Source organism: Biomphalaria glabrata, chromosome 9 (genome assembly GCF_947242115.1).
Source record: "Biomphalaria glabrata chromosome 9, xgBioGlab47.1, whole genome shotgun sequence".
In the NCBI taxonomy this organism is placed as follows: domain Eukaryota; kingdom Metazoa; phylum Mollusca; class Gastropoda; family Planorbidae; genus Biomphalaria; species Biomphalaria glabrata.
Window position 1 is genome coordinate 10,454,949 of NC_074719.1, and position 16,820 is coordinate 10,471,768.

The following is a 16,820-nucleotide window of genomic DNA, read 5'->3' on the forward strand; positions in this document are numbered from 1 at the left end:
CAGGTTGTTTCATAGGGCTTTCAAGAGACGGGTTTTGGGAATGGGTATCAGGTCCACAGGAGGGGAAATAGTGGCACAAATCATCTTCAGGCTTGTCCGGAGGGCAAACTAGTGGAGCAAGTTGGCAGCACTCTACTTGCGAAGAACCCTCATCTTCAGCATCAGGCTCCAGTTCACTTACTTGACCAGAACCAGGGCTTCTCACTATGGTCTCGTCAGCAGGACAAACGTCTGTTGGGTGCAGACCTTGCCGATGGGTTTCTTGGAGTTGGCGTTCTCCCTGCGGAGCTCGACACATAACGTTCTTGCCAAACATCTGGGTGCAGCCATCAAGATTTGAGTTCCTCTCATCAGCACTGGCAGATTGACAGATGTCTTTAATGTCCTCAGCTACAGGCTTGAGGTAAGACACGACGTTGTCTTGTTCTATCTGGCTAATGGAGGCACTCACGTCATGGACGTCTGTAGCAAAAGCGTTGGTTAAACTATTGGTCTCGGTCTCTTCTCTTGTTTCTTCACCTGTTTCTTTCTGCGAGTCACCATTGATCACATTCTGAAAGCCAGCCAACATCTGTTTTTGAAATGTGATCAAGAGCTCTACAACATCGGGTTTGAGTTCAAAGAGGTACGTGTTCGGATCTTCCTCTTCATCCACCAGGGCTTGCCGGAGACGTTCTTTAAGAGTTTCGTTGTTCTTTTCGTAGTACTTCAGTCCTCGCCATTTCAGCTCTTGTTTCAGTTCTTTCAGATTCAGTTCATCTAGCAGTTTTACAGAAGCCATAGGAAATCCCACTTCAAGACACCAGTGTTACGTATCTCTCCTACTACTATCCAGGCTCTCTTCAAACTGCACCACACGACACAACGAACTTAAAGAACCTCACAACTCAGGGCTCCAAAGTATCAGTCAGTTTAATTTCAAATACATTACAAATACTGTTCAGTTGGCAACAACATTACAATAACTGTCCAAAACCAAGCCTTGCTCCGCCTGACTTCACACACCGTCTGTCTCTAACTTCGCCTCGTCTGGTCACATTGCGAGGTAACGTGAAGTCCAGTCTTTCTGACACACTCGCTCTTATATAGTGTCTCTACTGGCCTTCTAGAATGGGATGGAACGTTCTTGACCACTCAGAATGATCACAATCGCCGTGACTTGCGTGCGTAATATTTACACACAGGTCGTTGCCGGACTGGCGTGTACTGTCACAGGTCACAGTTGACCGCTCGTCCTGCGCTGGACTGTGGCGATTTGAGTAGGCTAAAAACACACAGCACTACCCCCATCTGTGTCACCACCAGGTTTACAACAATATTAATTTTCATTCAATTAATCACTATAAAGCTTATAACAACAACTCACTCTGTCTGTCTGTCTGTCTGGTACAAATCTTGTCAAGCTATTTCTTCCACTTTCCTTTCTCGGATCCAATTGAAACATTGCAAGATTGTGTATTCTCCGAAGACAATACATGCAGAGGCGGACTGGCTATATGGGCAAGCGGGCAAATGCTCGGTGGGTTGACACCAAATGGTCCGGCCTGGTCGTGACCAAAGAAAAAAAACGTTTTTCAATGCAGGCAACTTTTTAAAAAAGTGACAGCAGCGAGACACAGATGTCTGAACACATTTTCTTGTTTTTTTTTAGTTTTTTTTTGACAATAAATTTTGATTAAAATTCAACAAGAATATCAAAATCTATACATTATACAAACTACTCTTATTATCACTTGCAAAACGTTTGACTGTACTCTTTGCTGTGTAATAGCAACATTTTCACGTAGGGTCGTCAACTTAAATATGTTGTTATTGACCGAGTCTCACTTCACAAGTATTTAATTTCTGTATTTCGTTTTTCTTGAGAAATTAGTTTTAACACTTGTGTTTTGAAAGTCATGAGATCAGCGGTTTTGAAAGTCATGAGATCAGATGTTTTGAAAGTCATGAGATCAGCGGTTTTGAAAGTCATGAGATCAGATGTTTTGAAAGTCATGAGATCAGGTGTTTTGAAAGTCATGAGATCAGCGGTTTTGAAAGTCATGAGATCAGCGGTTTTGAAAGTCATGAGATCAGCTGTTTTGAAAGTCATGAGATCAGCTGTTTTGAAAGTCATGAGATCAGCTGTTTTAAAAGTCATGAGATCAGCTGTTTTGAAAGTCATGAGATCAGCGGTTTTGAAAGTCATGAGATCAGGTGTTTATAAAGTCATGAGATCAGCTGTTTTGAAAGTCATGAGATCAGCTGTTTTAAAAGTCATGAGATCAGCTGTTTTGAAAGTCATGAGATCAGATGTTTTGAAAGTCATGAGATCAGATGTTTTGAAAGTCATGAGATCAGATGTTTTGAAAGTCATGAGATCAGGTGTTTATAAAGTCATGAGATCAGCTGTTTTGAAAGTCATGAGATCAGCTGTTTTAAAAGTCATGAGATCAGCTGTTTTGAAAGTCATGAGATCAGGTGTTTTGAAAGTCATGAGATCAGATGTTTTGAAAGTCATGAGATCAGATGTTTAGAAAGTCATGAAATCAGCGGTTTTGAAAGTCATGAAATCAGCGGTTTTGAAAGTCATGAGATCAGCGGTTTTGAAAGTCATGAGATCAGCGGTTTTGAAAGTCATGAGATCAGGTGTTTTGAAAGTCATGAGATCAGGTGTTTTGAAAGTCTTGAAATCAGGTGTTTTGAAAGTCATGAGATCAGGTGTTTATAAAGTCATGAGATCAGGTGTTTATAAAGTCATGAGATCAGGTGTTTTGAAAGTCATGAGATCAGATGTTTTGAAAGTCATGAGATCAGCGGTTTTGAAAGTCATGAGATCAGCTGTTTTGAAAGTCATGAGATCAGGTGTTTTGAAAGTCATGAGATCAGATGTTTTGAAAGTCATGAGATCAGGTGTTTTGAAAGTCTTGAAATCAGGTGTTTTGAAAGTCATGAGATCAGGTGTTTATAAAGTCATGAGATCAGGTGTTTTGAAAGTCATGAGATCAGGTGTTTTGAAAGTCATGAAATCAGTGGTTTTGAAAGTCATGAGATCAGCGGTTTTGAAAGTCATGAGATCAGGTGTTTATAAAGTCATGAGATCAGATGTTTTGAAAGTCATGAAACCAGATCTAATACTTGTTTTTAAAGTTGTGATATCAGGTCTGACACTGTTTCTTGACAATCGACAATCCAACTCTTTTAACAACACGCTGCCAACATTATTATGTGCTTGATACAAAGTTTGTCTAGATGACAGTATATTAAGCGAACAAAAAAAAATGTTAGTCGTAAATGAAGATCATCATTATCAACATCATCAACATCATTAACAACATCTAAATGAAGATAGAAAATAATGAATAGAATAAGAAGTACTTCATTTTGCCTTTCATTTAAAACATTTTTTTTTTCTATATTTCAGGCCTTTCAATGAGTGTTGAAGTCTACAGACACGGAGCTCACATCGCTAACTTAACGGATGAAAGAAAGTTTAATCCTACGGACGCTTTCTATTTTCAGTAACTCAAAGATGGTTTTTATTTTTAAAAATTATAATTAAGTTTCCCTTGTAGACCTTGCGACCTACAGGGCAGATGATGTAAAGGTCATCTCTGTGTGTCTCATGGTTGGCGACGGTACCGTTTGGCCAGCACAACGACCCACCACCTTTACTTTTCCCCAACTAATGTCAGGTACCCGTTAGAGCTGGGTGGACTCAGAGAAGCTCAAAGATCCCGAAATAAAAAATCCTAGTCTTCACCATGATTCAAATCCAGAGCCATCGGTTCCGAAGCCAAGCACTTTACTGCTCAGCCACCTCCCTTCTTTCAATTATTTTTATTTACTTACCGAAATGCGCGTTTTTTTTAAAGCCTAAGGGCCTTAGATCCCCCTCAACTTAACCATACAAAAGTTTCCAAAATACATTTCTTGTAGCAGGCTTATATTATATTTATTTTCAAATTACAATATTGTACGGAATAGAAAAAAGCTCGCTTTTAGTTTTGTGGTCTATGAGTCTTACAAGTTTACATCTAGAAAAAATTTAGAAGAGACATCGGAAATCCGAAGTTCTGCTTCAGCAACTACTTAAAATATCAAGTTATGGTACAACGAAATGAAAAGGAAATAATGCATTCTTATACATACAATTGTAATCCCAAAATTAATTTAGTAACCAGTATTTAATATAATGTAGAAGTTAGCACTGGTAAATTAATCTTTATAGAAAAATTGGCTCTAAAAGTGTGGAGGTTAAATGATATGCTAAGCTACTCTTTCACATCTGGAAGACCTGAGATATATAATAATGTATAATAGTATAATAAAAGAAGCAAACTCTGAAGCCGATAAGAAACCGATACTGTAACTAAACCCACGGTTCGGGGGGGGGGGGGGGATTAAAAACAGCGCATGAATGTGCAGGTCCTAAGTGCGAGAGAAAAAAAGAGTTTACTAGCACACCAGGATTATTATTGTTTTTTCCCCCAATAATTAAATTACTTATTATTGAATTTCTATTTCATTTTTTTTTGCACATAATCATTTTACAAGCACACATTCGTTTTACTATTTTGTCTCTAGGGCCTATTTGGAATTAGCCCTACTTTCTTATCGCGCAATCTTACCTTACCTGAGGTCACCATTGACTTTAATATTAAAAATGTATACTTTGATCCTCCAGTTCTAAGTTCGAATTTTTGTTTTCAGTAAAGTAGAAAAAAATCAATTTTCTAGGTCTAGAGTCTTGGATCTGGATTCAGTTACAGATCTACCTTTAGACATAATTCTTTCGACGAGACGTTTAGTCGGTAACGGAGATCCTACAGTTGTTTTTTCTTTTTGTTATAGTGGTGAATTTGTTCCTTTTAGCCTAATTAATTTAAATCTCTCTTTCATTTCTATTTTATTCATACCATCCTTTTTTATCCCCACCATCCTTTATTTTATCCCCACCATCCTTTTTTTATCCCCACCATCCTTTATTTTATCCCCACCATCCTTTTTTTATCCCCACCATCCTTTATTTTATCCCCACCATCCTTTTTTTATCCCCACCATCCTTTATTTTATCCCCACCATCCTTTTTTTATCCCCACCATCCTTTATTTTTATCTCCACCATCCTTTATTTTTATCCACACCATCCTATATTTTTATCCACACCATCCTTTATTTTTATCCACACCATCCTTTATTTTATCACCACCATCCTTTATTTTATCACCACCATCCTTTATTTTTATCTCCACCATCCTTTATTTTTATCCACACCATCCTTTATTTTTATCCACACCATCCTTTATTTTATCACCACCATCCTTTATTTTATCACCACCATCCTTTATTTTTATCTCCACCATCCTTTATTTTTATCCACACCATCCTTTATTTTTATCCACACCATCCTTTATTTTATCACCACCATCCTTTTTTATCACCACCATCCTTTTTTATCACCACCATCCTTTTTTATCACCACCATCCTTTATTTTTATCCCCTACATCCTATATTTTTATCCCCACCATCCTTTATTTTTAACCCCTACATCCTATATTTTTATCCACACCATCCTTTTTTATCACCACCATCCTTTATTTTTATCCCCACCATCCTTTATTTTTATCCCCACCATCCTTTATTTTTATCCACACCATCCTTTTTTATCCCCACTATCCTATATTTTTATCCCCACAATCCTATATAACACTTTCTCCCTACTAAAGTTTTTGGTCCTTTCAAAAAATTCAAATGGCGCTTCAATTTAAAACGTACACAATGAGCAATAACTGTGTTTTGCATTTAGTCTAAACATTCTTAACAGTGGTGCAAAAAAAGAAAAATAATTAGGAAAATCTATAGTGAATACAAGATGAAACAGGGTGGAGGACACGCACTAACCATGAAGACCCACCGATAGTGACAGAAATAATAATAAAAAAAAAGAACAGACTACGTTGGGCAGGTCACTTTGAAAGAATGTTAGATAACAGAGGAGCAAAAATTGTATACAGGCAAAAACCAAAAGGCAGGCGACCCAAAAGAAAACCCCAATGTGATGAATTGTTGATGTGGAGGCAGGTCTGTAACAGCTTGGGGTTAGGGTGTAGCGACGAAAGGCCAAGGAGAGATCTGAATGGAAGGATGAGTTGAAGCAGGCCAGAGGGCCATAGGGATTGATGGATGAATGGTGCAAAGTGTTTGAGCATAGAAAAAAAGGCATATTGCATTAAAACGAAGAGACACACACACACAAAGATTTGCATTCAGAAAATCAAAAAGTATAATCAGAGGTTGGGCGATTTGGATTTCTAAAAGCTATTTACGTTTTTGATAAATCTAAACGTGACAGACAAACAGCTCAAAACAAAAAGTGGTAATTAAAAAAGCCTCAATAAAAGTAAAAACAAAATAGACCAAGCTTTTTTTTTTATTTTAAAGTCCATCCGATACACATTGAGGTAACTTAGTTCGAACACTGCTTCAATATTGTAGATTGTAAACATTTCCTTATCACTTCCTCTCAGTCACAAGCCACCCGTTGAGATTTGGCCTGGTGATGAAATAATTACCAGATGTATTTACGACACAACCAACAGAACCAGCTGGACTTATTATGGCAATGCTGCAACTGACGAAATGTGTGTGGGTCTCTTGTTGACCTACCCGAAGTCTGCATTCAACTTTGAAAGTGAGTACACCATCCTAGAGATAATATTAGACTTCTATCAGGTTAAACAAAGAATGCGATTCAAGATTTTTGACGATACAATTTTCGATTGTAAAGAAGACCAAGGACTTATTAAAAGTATAGATCAAATACATTTATAGCTTTTATATAGCGCTGCTTTCGTGCTTATAGCATGCTCTGAGCGCTATGGTTCAATATCGTTAGTGGACCAGTGAAGGGGAGGGGATATCTGGGAGAAGGTTTTCCGAGCTGCCTTTAGGCCGCTCAGTATGTCTAAAGACCCCTGTTTACAACTAAAAAAAAAGAATTTGTGCTACAGACGACAGTGCTTAGAATTTTGATTTTACAGTTCTAAAAAAATGCAGAAAATTTATAGTAATTTTTTTGTTTTACAAGTTCTAAATTACACACCTTATCTGCACTCCCACTTTTCTGTATACCGGATAGACCAATCAGATAGCTATTTATAGTATACCACCGGAGATGCCAATCCATAATATTGTATTAGGGTGCCACATCAAGAGAACTAAAGACTGAAATGTATTTTTATTATAATCTCTGACCTAGTTATAGATATTGTTGTTGTTTTTTTTTACATCGTCTGAATTTTTTTTTAACCCAAATGTAATTTTTTTTTTTACAGACTTCGACGGACTATCATGCAACGCAGAATCTGATTTGTCTTTTTGTGAGGTGGCCCAAGAGAAACCACTCAATGGCTGTAACTGGTCAACAGTTATACAACCAGAAAAGGTTGGGTTTATAAACCTAACAAAGCAATTGTTTGAGAAGTGTAATCTTGACGGCTCATGCAGGTACTATCACATCTCTTTTTGACACTTATTCTTTATATAGTCTATATCAACAAAGCATCATTTTCTATATACTGAATATTTTTGTACACGGGCGTAACCAGGATTTTTACAGAGGATGGGGGTGGAGAAATTGACTAGAGGTAAAAATTTTTTTTTAAGATCTATCATTCATTAAATATTTAAGAGCTAAGTTTTACATGACTAAATATCTACTTATAATCAGTAATTAAAGGAGATATTTTTGTGTGTATATTTCTTGTTTATAGTTTTGTACTATAAAATTATTTCTATTTGGTACATATGTAAATGTAAATATTTTGAATGAACAGAATTTTATGCAAGTAAAATGTTGCTGTTACTATTAGTAAGCAAAAACCCAGGTCTCTCATGTCTAAACCTAGGTCTCTCATATCTAAACCTAGGTCTCTTATGTCTAAACCTAGGTCTCTCATGTAGACTGCAACAATCTGTACAATTATATTTCTTGGAGAGGGATCGCGTACATTCTTACAGTCTTACTCTAGAACTCGTCACGTCTGCTTGGCTTACCAAAAAAAATTGATAGAGTTATCTGTCACGTGGCTCGCTTTCCACTAAGTTGCGAATGAAACCTCTATGTTGGGTGTCTGACTGGAGCTGGTATTGCCAGATGCTTCAAAACGGATTCGAGTAGTGGAGGTCTTGAACATGTTTTTTTTTTTTATGGAAGCCCCTAGCCTCTTATAGCTTCAATATATTTATACCTTAAGATATTAATACATATGAAAGCAATTTGTATTTGTAAATTTAAATTTTACTTACTTTTTTTTTTGTATATTAGATAATTAAATTTCGCGTATATATAAATATATATTTTATAGGTGTGTGTATCTCTATCTATCTATCTATCTATCTATCTATCTATCTATCTATCTATCTATCTATCTATCTATCTATCTATCTATCTATCTATCTATCTATCTATCTGTGTCTGTCTCTATGTCTAACTATCTACTTTTGTCTCTCTTTCTGTCTCTCTCTGTCTCTCTCTCTCTCTGACTCTCTCTGTCTATCTCTCTCACTCTGTCTGTCTGTCTGTCTCTCTGTCTGTCTGTCTGTCTCTCTCTCTCTCTCTCTCTGTGTCTCTCTCCCTCTCTGTCTCTCTCTGTGTTTCTCACTCTGTCTCTCTCTCTCTCTCTGTCTCTATCTATCTTTCTGTCTATCTCTCTCTGTCTCTCTCTCTCTGTCTCTCTCTCTCTCTCTCTCTGTGTCTCTCTCTCTGCCTCTCTCTCTCTATCTATCATATGTGGGGGGGGGGGGGGGGCTCATTTATCAAGAATAATGTCCTAGTGGTCATTACAGCCTTGCACTGAAACATCTTCATTGCTAGACATCCTATCATTAGATTTTATCATTTCTGTAAATCAAGTCACTACTCATGGATCGCTACAATTATTCGTAATGTGGGACAAATCTATCCTCCTGGGACATGTACTTGTAACTGTGGTACTAAATTACATTCTTATTATTTAAAATATATATGTTTATTATTTAACCAATGTACAGTTATGTAATTTTTGTTAGTCAATGCGTCCTTTCATTATTTTTTCAGCTCGGAGTGTAAAGAAGAAATTAAGACTTTGTTATCCAATCCATGTTTTGAAGGCGAAGCTGCTGAGGTGGTTAAGAATTACCTGCCCTTGTCGAAAGAAGGCTCAAATTTACTTGAAATTCTCAAGTTGTGTCCCTTGGATGAGCTAGCACCTTGAAGAATTGCACATTGTTAGACTAATCAATACTTTAACTATTATTTATAGTGTTTTTTAATTTTTTTCACCTTAAAGAATCAAGTCTTCTTTTGTTTTGTTTCACTTCTGTTGTGAACGAACCTCTGTTGTTTGTAAGAAGAGATGATAATGTCTGTCATGCTGTTCCATATCATGTGCTGTCTGGTTCAAACCCTGTTCGTTGTCATTCTGAAAGTTTGGGCTAGATCGCACTCATCGTTTCTAAATTAATCTCTGAAGCGTACAAGACACTTCATCATTTATATATTATGCTACTTTAAGAAAACGTTGGCTTTGTAGACGACAGGAGAATGCATTTATGCAGCTCTAAATAGTAGGATGACTGTACAAAAGTTCGGGCGAGGAAGGGAACATTATGCTTTTTTTTTAAACTTTTGAAACTGTCGCACTTGCCTCTCTACCCGATGCTAGAATGTCTGGATGAAGTAACAAACCGTTACAAAATGCAATCAGGGAAGTAATTAAGACCAACAAAACATATCTCTCAAAATTCTACAATCTCCTCTGCCGCTGTTGTGAATTGGCATGTAAGTTGAAAACACAGGGTCGATTTCCACAATATGTACTGCATGGCAATCTAAAATAGGGCAAGTGGGAGCTGCAGGTCGTCCACTCCTAAGATACTCTGATGCATGTAAGCGTGACATGAAGTTTGTTTGTTTTTTAGTTCAGCACCAACAGATGGGATTAAAAAAAAAGCTCAGGATCGGATCACATGAAGGGCAAGCATAAATGAGTTGTCCTGGATCGCTGAACACACCAGAAGCAGGAAAAAGTCGGAAAACACTGTAGCTTATGGTGACAACAAATGGCTAGTATGTGATCGTAGATGTATGTCAAGGACTGGCCTCTCTACTCAAAGGAGAAGTTACAAAGGGACAACACTCTCACTTAAAACGTACAATGTCACAGACAGAGTATCCTCCCATACATTCGTGTTTTCACTCGCCCACATATCCGTGGATCTCGCGCTTAGTTGTTGTTTTCTAAAAAAAAAATTATACAATTCTTAGACAATTGTTAGCTGAAAAATGGTCAAACTAACATACATCGGTAAATAAGGTTAAAACTACCATGATAGTAAATCCTATACTCTTTTTGTATGTAAGTATGTATATATAAATTCTATTTCAAAACGACGCTAACGATTTTCTTTAAAATTTCAAGGTATGTGTATATTGATGAGAAAAACATTCTAAACTCATTGGCCACATCACGAAAACTCGAGGTTTGAAGATGTTTCATTATCTAAAAATTAATTCATTCCTAAAATGTTTTATGAATGAAAATTTTCCATATGATGTCAAAGGAAAAAAAAAACTTGACACCACTTACGTCACTGGCTTATAGCAGTACACTAGAACCATAGACATAAATAAATATAGACTGGCTAAAGGAAGTAACTTCATGTAACTTAAAAACATGTATATCTATTTATTCGGATTTCCGAATTATGAAAAATTGCATGATCTTCATTCTTAGAGATTAAACAAAACTACACATTATTTACAATGTATATAGGTGTGTGGCTGAAATAAATATGAATACTTCACTTTTATACTGCTCATAAATGCTGTATAATAAGGTACACAAAATTGCAAGTCACAAATTTTGGTTTCATAAAACTCTTTAATCGGCCAGTCTATATTTATTTATGTCTATGACTAAAACATTTTTTCTTTGCTAACATGAACAAATTTTAATGAATCAATAATCATTAATTTTTTGAGCACAATCTTATTGTTGTTTCTATTAGCTTTGTTGAGTTACATAATAAATCAATCTACATTAATGTTTGTAAGAGTCTGTGCATTATTGAAATAGAAAATATATTTTTATATTTTTATATATTAATAATTATATATATATATATTTATATATTTAAATATATTTATGAAATGCATTGTAAAATAGAAAACACCAAACTGTGGGAGATGGGTGAACAAATAAATATAGAGGGGCCGATCTTAGAGAGAAAGTGGAGATGGACTGGTCACACTTTTAGAAAAGATACCAACAACAGAGCTAAATTGGCCTAAGAATGAACCCCCCCCCCCAGGTCACGAGACGTAGAGGAAGACTAAAAAGAACGTGACGACGCAGTATACTAGAGGAAGCCCAGAAGACCTGAAAGAGCTGGGAGGCCATTACAAAACTAGCAAGAGACCGTGGAGTTTGGCGTGTTTTTACTCAGGCCCTATGTTCCATGAGGATGGCAAAGGAAAGATGATGATGATGATTGTAATGCTTGTAATACTTTAATAGTGAGTACTCTTTGTATAGTGCCACTGTCATTCTTATAGCCTTCACAGAGCACTTTTTTTATCCTACGGTGGGGGAGGGGGGTACCTGTAAAAATAGCTATGTTTGAGTCGGGATTAAAACTCTAGCCAATTTGATAAGTAGCCAAGCGACTCTAGTCACTCAACCACACATCACACACCGTCTACCTTATGGCAAGAATGATAAATGAAGCAGAGAAGTATTTTTCTTTCAAGTCGCTTAATATTGAAAAATAAAAAAAAAAACATTACAAGTAAAAAACTTTACGTTGAAACACAAGTAAAGAATATTTTTTTATGTTTGACGGTTTTAAAATGTGCTAATTGATGACTCGAATTCCTTCCCTTAGGAACCTTCCATTGCAGTCGATACAAGTTTTAATTAAGTATTAAGTTTGGCCCCTTGCTAAAATGTATTGTAACTTTATAGACAAATAGATGTAGTCTATAACTCTGATAAGTCAAGTTTTCTTTTCAAAGCAAATGACAAACTATTCCCAGTTTAGATAGCTTAGAATAATTAACATAGTCCTACTTTGCAGGGTAATATTTTAGTTTGCTGGTGAATTATTACAATATGTCTAAGCTTCGAAGTCTACTGTCCCGTACCAAAACAATGGAAATGGTCATAACACAGTTTCTCACTACACATGATCTCCTGCTAGCGGTCAAGGAATTCGAGTACGCTGCCATCAATATTAAAAAGTAAAATTAAGTCAAGTTCCCCTTTAAGACCTTGTGGTCTATAGGGCATCTGTTTCTGTGGGTGTCATGTGGCCAGCACAACGACCAACCGCCTTTACTTTTCCCTAACTAATGTCAGGTACCCATTAGAGCCGTGTGGACTAACAGAGGGGCCCGAAGATCCCGAAATTAAAAATCCCAGTCTTCACCAGGATTCGAATCCCGGATCCTGGTTCGGAAGCTAAGCACTTTACCGCTCAGCCACCGGGTCTCGCCATCTATATTTGTTTAACTATAAACCTAAAAAAACAAGGTTACAAGGACAAACTCAAATCGACCTCCGAAGTTGTCCACCCAGGCAGGCTTCAATATTTTCAGAAAGAACATCCAAATGAAATTATATCAAAGACAAATGAGAGATAAGAATGGAGAAAGAAGGTTGACAGATCTTGTGTAGTACCCCAACGGTCCAGCAGATCAAAGGATAGGTGCAAGTGAATGCAAAGTTAGATGTGAACCTGGCCTAACTAGTTCCCCTTTTAGACCTTCACAAATCTGGGAAGCACAGTATCAAATGACGCATTGCTTTTAAGGGAGATTGATGATCATGGCCAGAAGTGCTTTTCAACGCCTCCAAGCGAGAGTGTGGAGAAATAAATCGCTCCGCTTGCCTACAAAATCAAATTCTACCAAGCAGTGGTTCTCTCAACCCCTCTATCTGGTTCTGAGACATGGGTACTTTCCAGAAAGCAACTAAGACTTCTTGAACGCTTTCACGAAAGATGTTTGCATACCATCATGGTCATGCGGTGACAAGACTGCACTGCAAACAGATATGTTCTTGTGAATGCCGGTATAAACAGTCACGCTGGGCAGGGCAGGTATCCCGTATGGAGTAGAACATATACCAAAATGCCATAGTTTTTTTACTGAGCTTAAATCTGGTCGACTTAACAGAGATGCCCCATGGAAATGCTTCTTTAAAATACTAACGCAATGTTTTTAAGTCTCTAAGGAAAAAATACAACATTTTACTTTGTAACAAAGTGCATGTTTTACCCTATAACGTAGAGATTTTGCATCACTTGATGTTTCGTACTAAAGCCACAATAAATGTACTAATTGTAATATTAAATGTCTAAAATTAAACAATTGCAAAGTCAACAATAGGCCCATTGTTTTACGCAAAAAATGCAATGTAAAATGACACGACGTGAGCTGTGTTTTTTTCTACACTGTGAGACATTATATATATGTACAATTACATTTAGAACTAACAGAACAAAAAGGAAACTCTAAATTTAAAAAAAAATTACGAGAAAAATATCCTGAAACTCAATATTGTTGACTAATGCCGAAAATGTGGAAATGTGGGTGAGTCAATTGAACACATAATGGCAGGATGCTCAGCCCTATCGGAATCTGCCTACCTAGGTCGCCATAACCAAGTTGCAAAGCTAATACACCAGCACTTAGCTTTGACACACAATTTGATCGGTAAGGATACTCATCCTTATTACAAATACTCACCACAAGAGTTTCTCGAGTCTACTGATCATCTACTTTACTGGGATATGCCTATTTTGACCGACGAAACGGTAGATTTTAATCGCCCTGATCATCTGCTCATCGATAAAAAAAGAAAAGGCCGCTACCATTATTGACATGGCCGTACCACTATCTCACGATTTAAGAAAAACTGAGCTGGAAAAACAACGAAAATATGGGAACCTAGGCTTGGAGATTAAGCGTTTATGGAAATTATTTAAAACAACATTATACCCCATTGTTATATCAACCGAGGGGATAATTACAACTGACCTCACAGATACCTTCAAGGCCTTTAACCTTCCTAGGAACATCCTTGTTGCCTGTCAAGGGTGGTACTGCTGCAGACCTGCCAAATCACCAGAAAATTCCTCAGTGGAAACTGACAAAGGGAATACGATGAATTTTATTTCCCTTTAACGAAACTCGACCCTGGCTCCGCCAGAGAATGAATACTCGTTCTTTTCTAACATAATAATAATGATAATAATAACAATACAAAGTTGACTTTAAATGTACATTCGATTATTTATAGTACTGATAAAGAGTTCACAGCAAATATAAAATGAAAATATCAATTGTAATAATGATGTGATACAGTAGAAAAGGTTTGTGTCTATGGTTTGAAAAAAGAAATGTCTTTCTGTTACAATCATTCTTGTTGCTACATCACCACTGTAATAATAAGTACGGGAGTCTTTACAATGGGTTTGGGAAGAATAGCTTTAACCTTTTTAATAATATTATTCCAATGATTCACAGCTGTTTTAAAACCGCAACAATAATTTGCACATTATTTTTAGATTCAAGCTGGGATGAAACGTGACCTTCAGGTAATAGTTGGTTGGGGGTGGGAATTTTGTAAGCCTACTAGAATTAACAGGATATAGTACAGATGTGGGCTGTTTTGATAAAGGCTGGACAATTTAGTGAATAAACAAAGTATCTACTCTGAAGCCACCATTCATTGTTAACGATCTCTTTTAATATTGTGGGAAATAATATCTCTACATCTTTTATATTTCAGTGCAGATAGGGTTTGAAAAATGGCGGAAACTGTACGTACATTTTATGTCATTTCATACTATAGATGAGGCATATATTTGTTTGTGTGTTTGTGTGTGAGAACATCTTTAAAAATATAAGAAAATGTTTTAATAACTTTTCAGTAAAGAGATAAAGATGACAGCGGAAGTAAAAGAGAAGCTCTAATGCATAAAATAGCCACTAAGTGGCACGTGACCATTGAGAGAACCAACCCGTGCAGTGAGCTAGCGAACACATAATGCAGAAAAGGAAAGGAACACACTTATTGAACACGTGCTATGAGCTTGTGAGCATTTACAGTGACATTGTCAACGCCGCCTAGTGACCTAGTGAGCACCTACTATAAGATTGTGAAATGTGTATGGGCCTAACCGCTGGGCTATCAAGGAGGCTCCATTTCGAAACCCGAGTTGAGTTGAGTTGAGTCTGTTGAACTCATAAAGGCAGCACGGAAACCTTCCCTCCCCCCCCCCATATAAATATTACACAAATAAAAGCACATTGGTATTGCTATAAAAATGAAAGATGCATCAGCGATTTTAAACAAGGTTACAAAGATAGTTTTGTGTGGAAACACAAACTCAGACTCGGCCCCAGAAGTGGTTCACTCAGGCAGGTAAAAAGGAAAGTGTACATATTTTCAGCAAGGATATCAGAAACTATGAACTACAAACTATCAACAACCCCAACCCTTTCAACAACCCCAACCCTATCAACAACCCCAAACCTATCAACAACCACAATTCTATCAACAGCCACAACCCTATCAACAACCCCAACCCTATCAACAACCCCAAACCTATCAACAACCACAACTCTATCAACAACCACAACCCTATCAACAACCCCAACCCTATCAACAACCACAACCCTATCAACAACCCCAACCCTATCAACAACCCCAAACCTATCAACAACCCCAACCCTATCAACAAACCCAACCCTATCAACAACCCCAACCCTATCTCCGTCAATACCAAAAGAAGAGACGTGTAAGTTGTGAAAGTGCAGCCTCTATTTTTGTTTTGTTAGTTGGACTGACTCCCTGATACCACAGGATACGGAGATATAGGAATGTTATTATTATTGTAAATATTCACATGTATTCAATTAACTGATTGTTTTGAAGATATGGTTCAGTGTGTGCCTGGCCTAATAGATGTTATCGAATGATCCTTTAATGGCTGGTTGTTTTGTGAAGGACCACTCTCTCATTCAATGCATGTTTGTAAAAATATGTTTGTTTGTAAAATGTACTACATGTTTCGGATGTTTCTTCAGAGTTGAAGATAATTACTTCCTAGTCCAAACCTCCCTCAGGACGACGGGGGATGGGAGCGGGCAGGGTTTGAACCCTGGACCATCAATAAATCTGAACGACAGTCCAGTCGCAAACCGCACGACCAGGCAGCCTCCATCAAGGAAGTGACTATAGGACCAAAGCATTCTAATCAAGACTGACCAATTGGCAGTCTTGAGTTAGACCCTCCCTTGGGCGGCAGGATGTCTCCATAAGGATATGTCATTGGCAATGTCTGAAGCTTTTCCCCACCTGGCCTCTTTTGAGATGTAGTCCTACATAAAAGTGTGGCGCCAATTTGCACTTCCATAATGCCATCTTCGTAGTTCTACAATTTTTTTTTCTCTTTTAAAAGAAAAATAAAAAAATTTGTATAAATTATTAGTACTTTGTATAATAAAACTAAATACTTAATTTAGTAATTTAGATATTTTTAAGATCACTACTTTAAGTGCGCAAAACTGTTTGTTAAAATGAAAAGAAATATACATAAAATGTTAGTTTAAATAATAATATACTTATGAGCTTAATAATCAGCTAAACAACACTGAACTCAATAAACAACAGTGACAGTTGACGCTGGGCACATCTGACTCTTTAATAACACACTCTCACATAAAACAGGTTACACACAACACTGATATTAACCTTCTTACCGAGGGGATTAACCCTGCAAGGCAACCT

At 37.0% G+C, this 16,820-nt stretch overlaps 1 protein-coding gene across 1 annotated transcript in view; it reads left to right on the plus strand.

Annotated features, from left to right (window-relative positions):
• Window positions 1–10,315, plus strand: part of LOC106071283 (dopamine beta-hydroxylase-like) — a 28,110-nt gene extending 17,795 nt beyond the window's left edge. The window contains exons 9-12 of the mRNA XM_056042249.1: window positions 3,404–3,500; window positions 6,510–6,673; window positions 7,317–7,488; window positions 9,080–10,315. Of these exons, the coding sequence (XP_055898224.1) occupies window positions 3,404–3,500; window positions 6,510–6,673; window positions 7,317–7,488; window positions 9,080–9,236 (590 nt within the window). The 3' untranslated portion in view covers window positions 9,237–10,315. The remainder of the gene's footprint in view (window positions 1–3,403; window positions 3,501–6,509; window positions 6,674–7,316; window positions 7,489–9,079) is intronic.
• The last annotated feature ends 6,505 nt before the right edge of the window (window positions 10,316–16,820 follow it).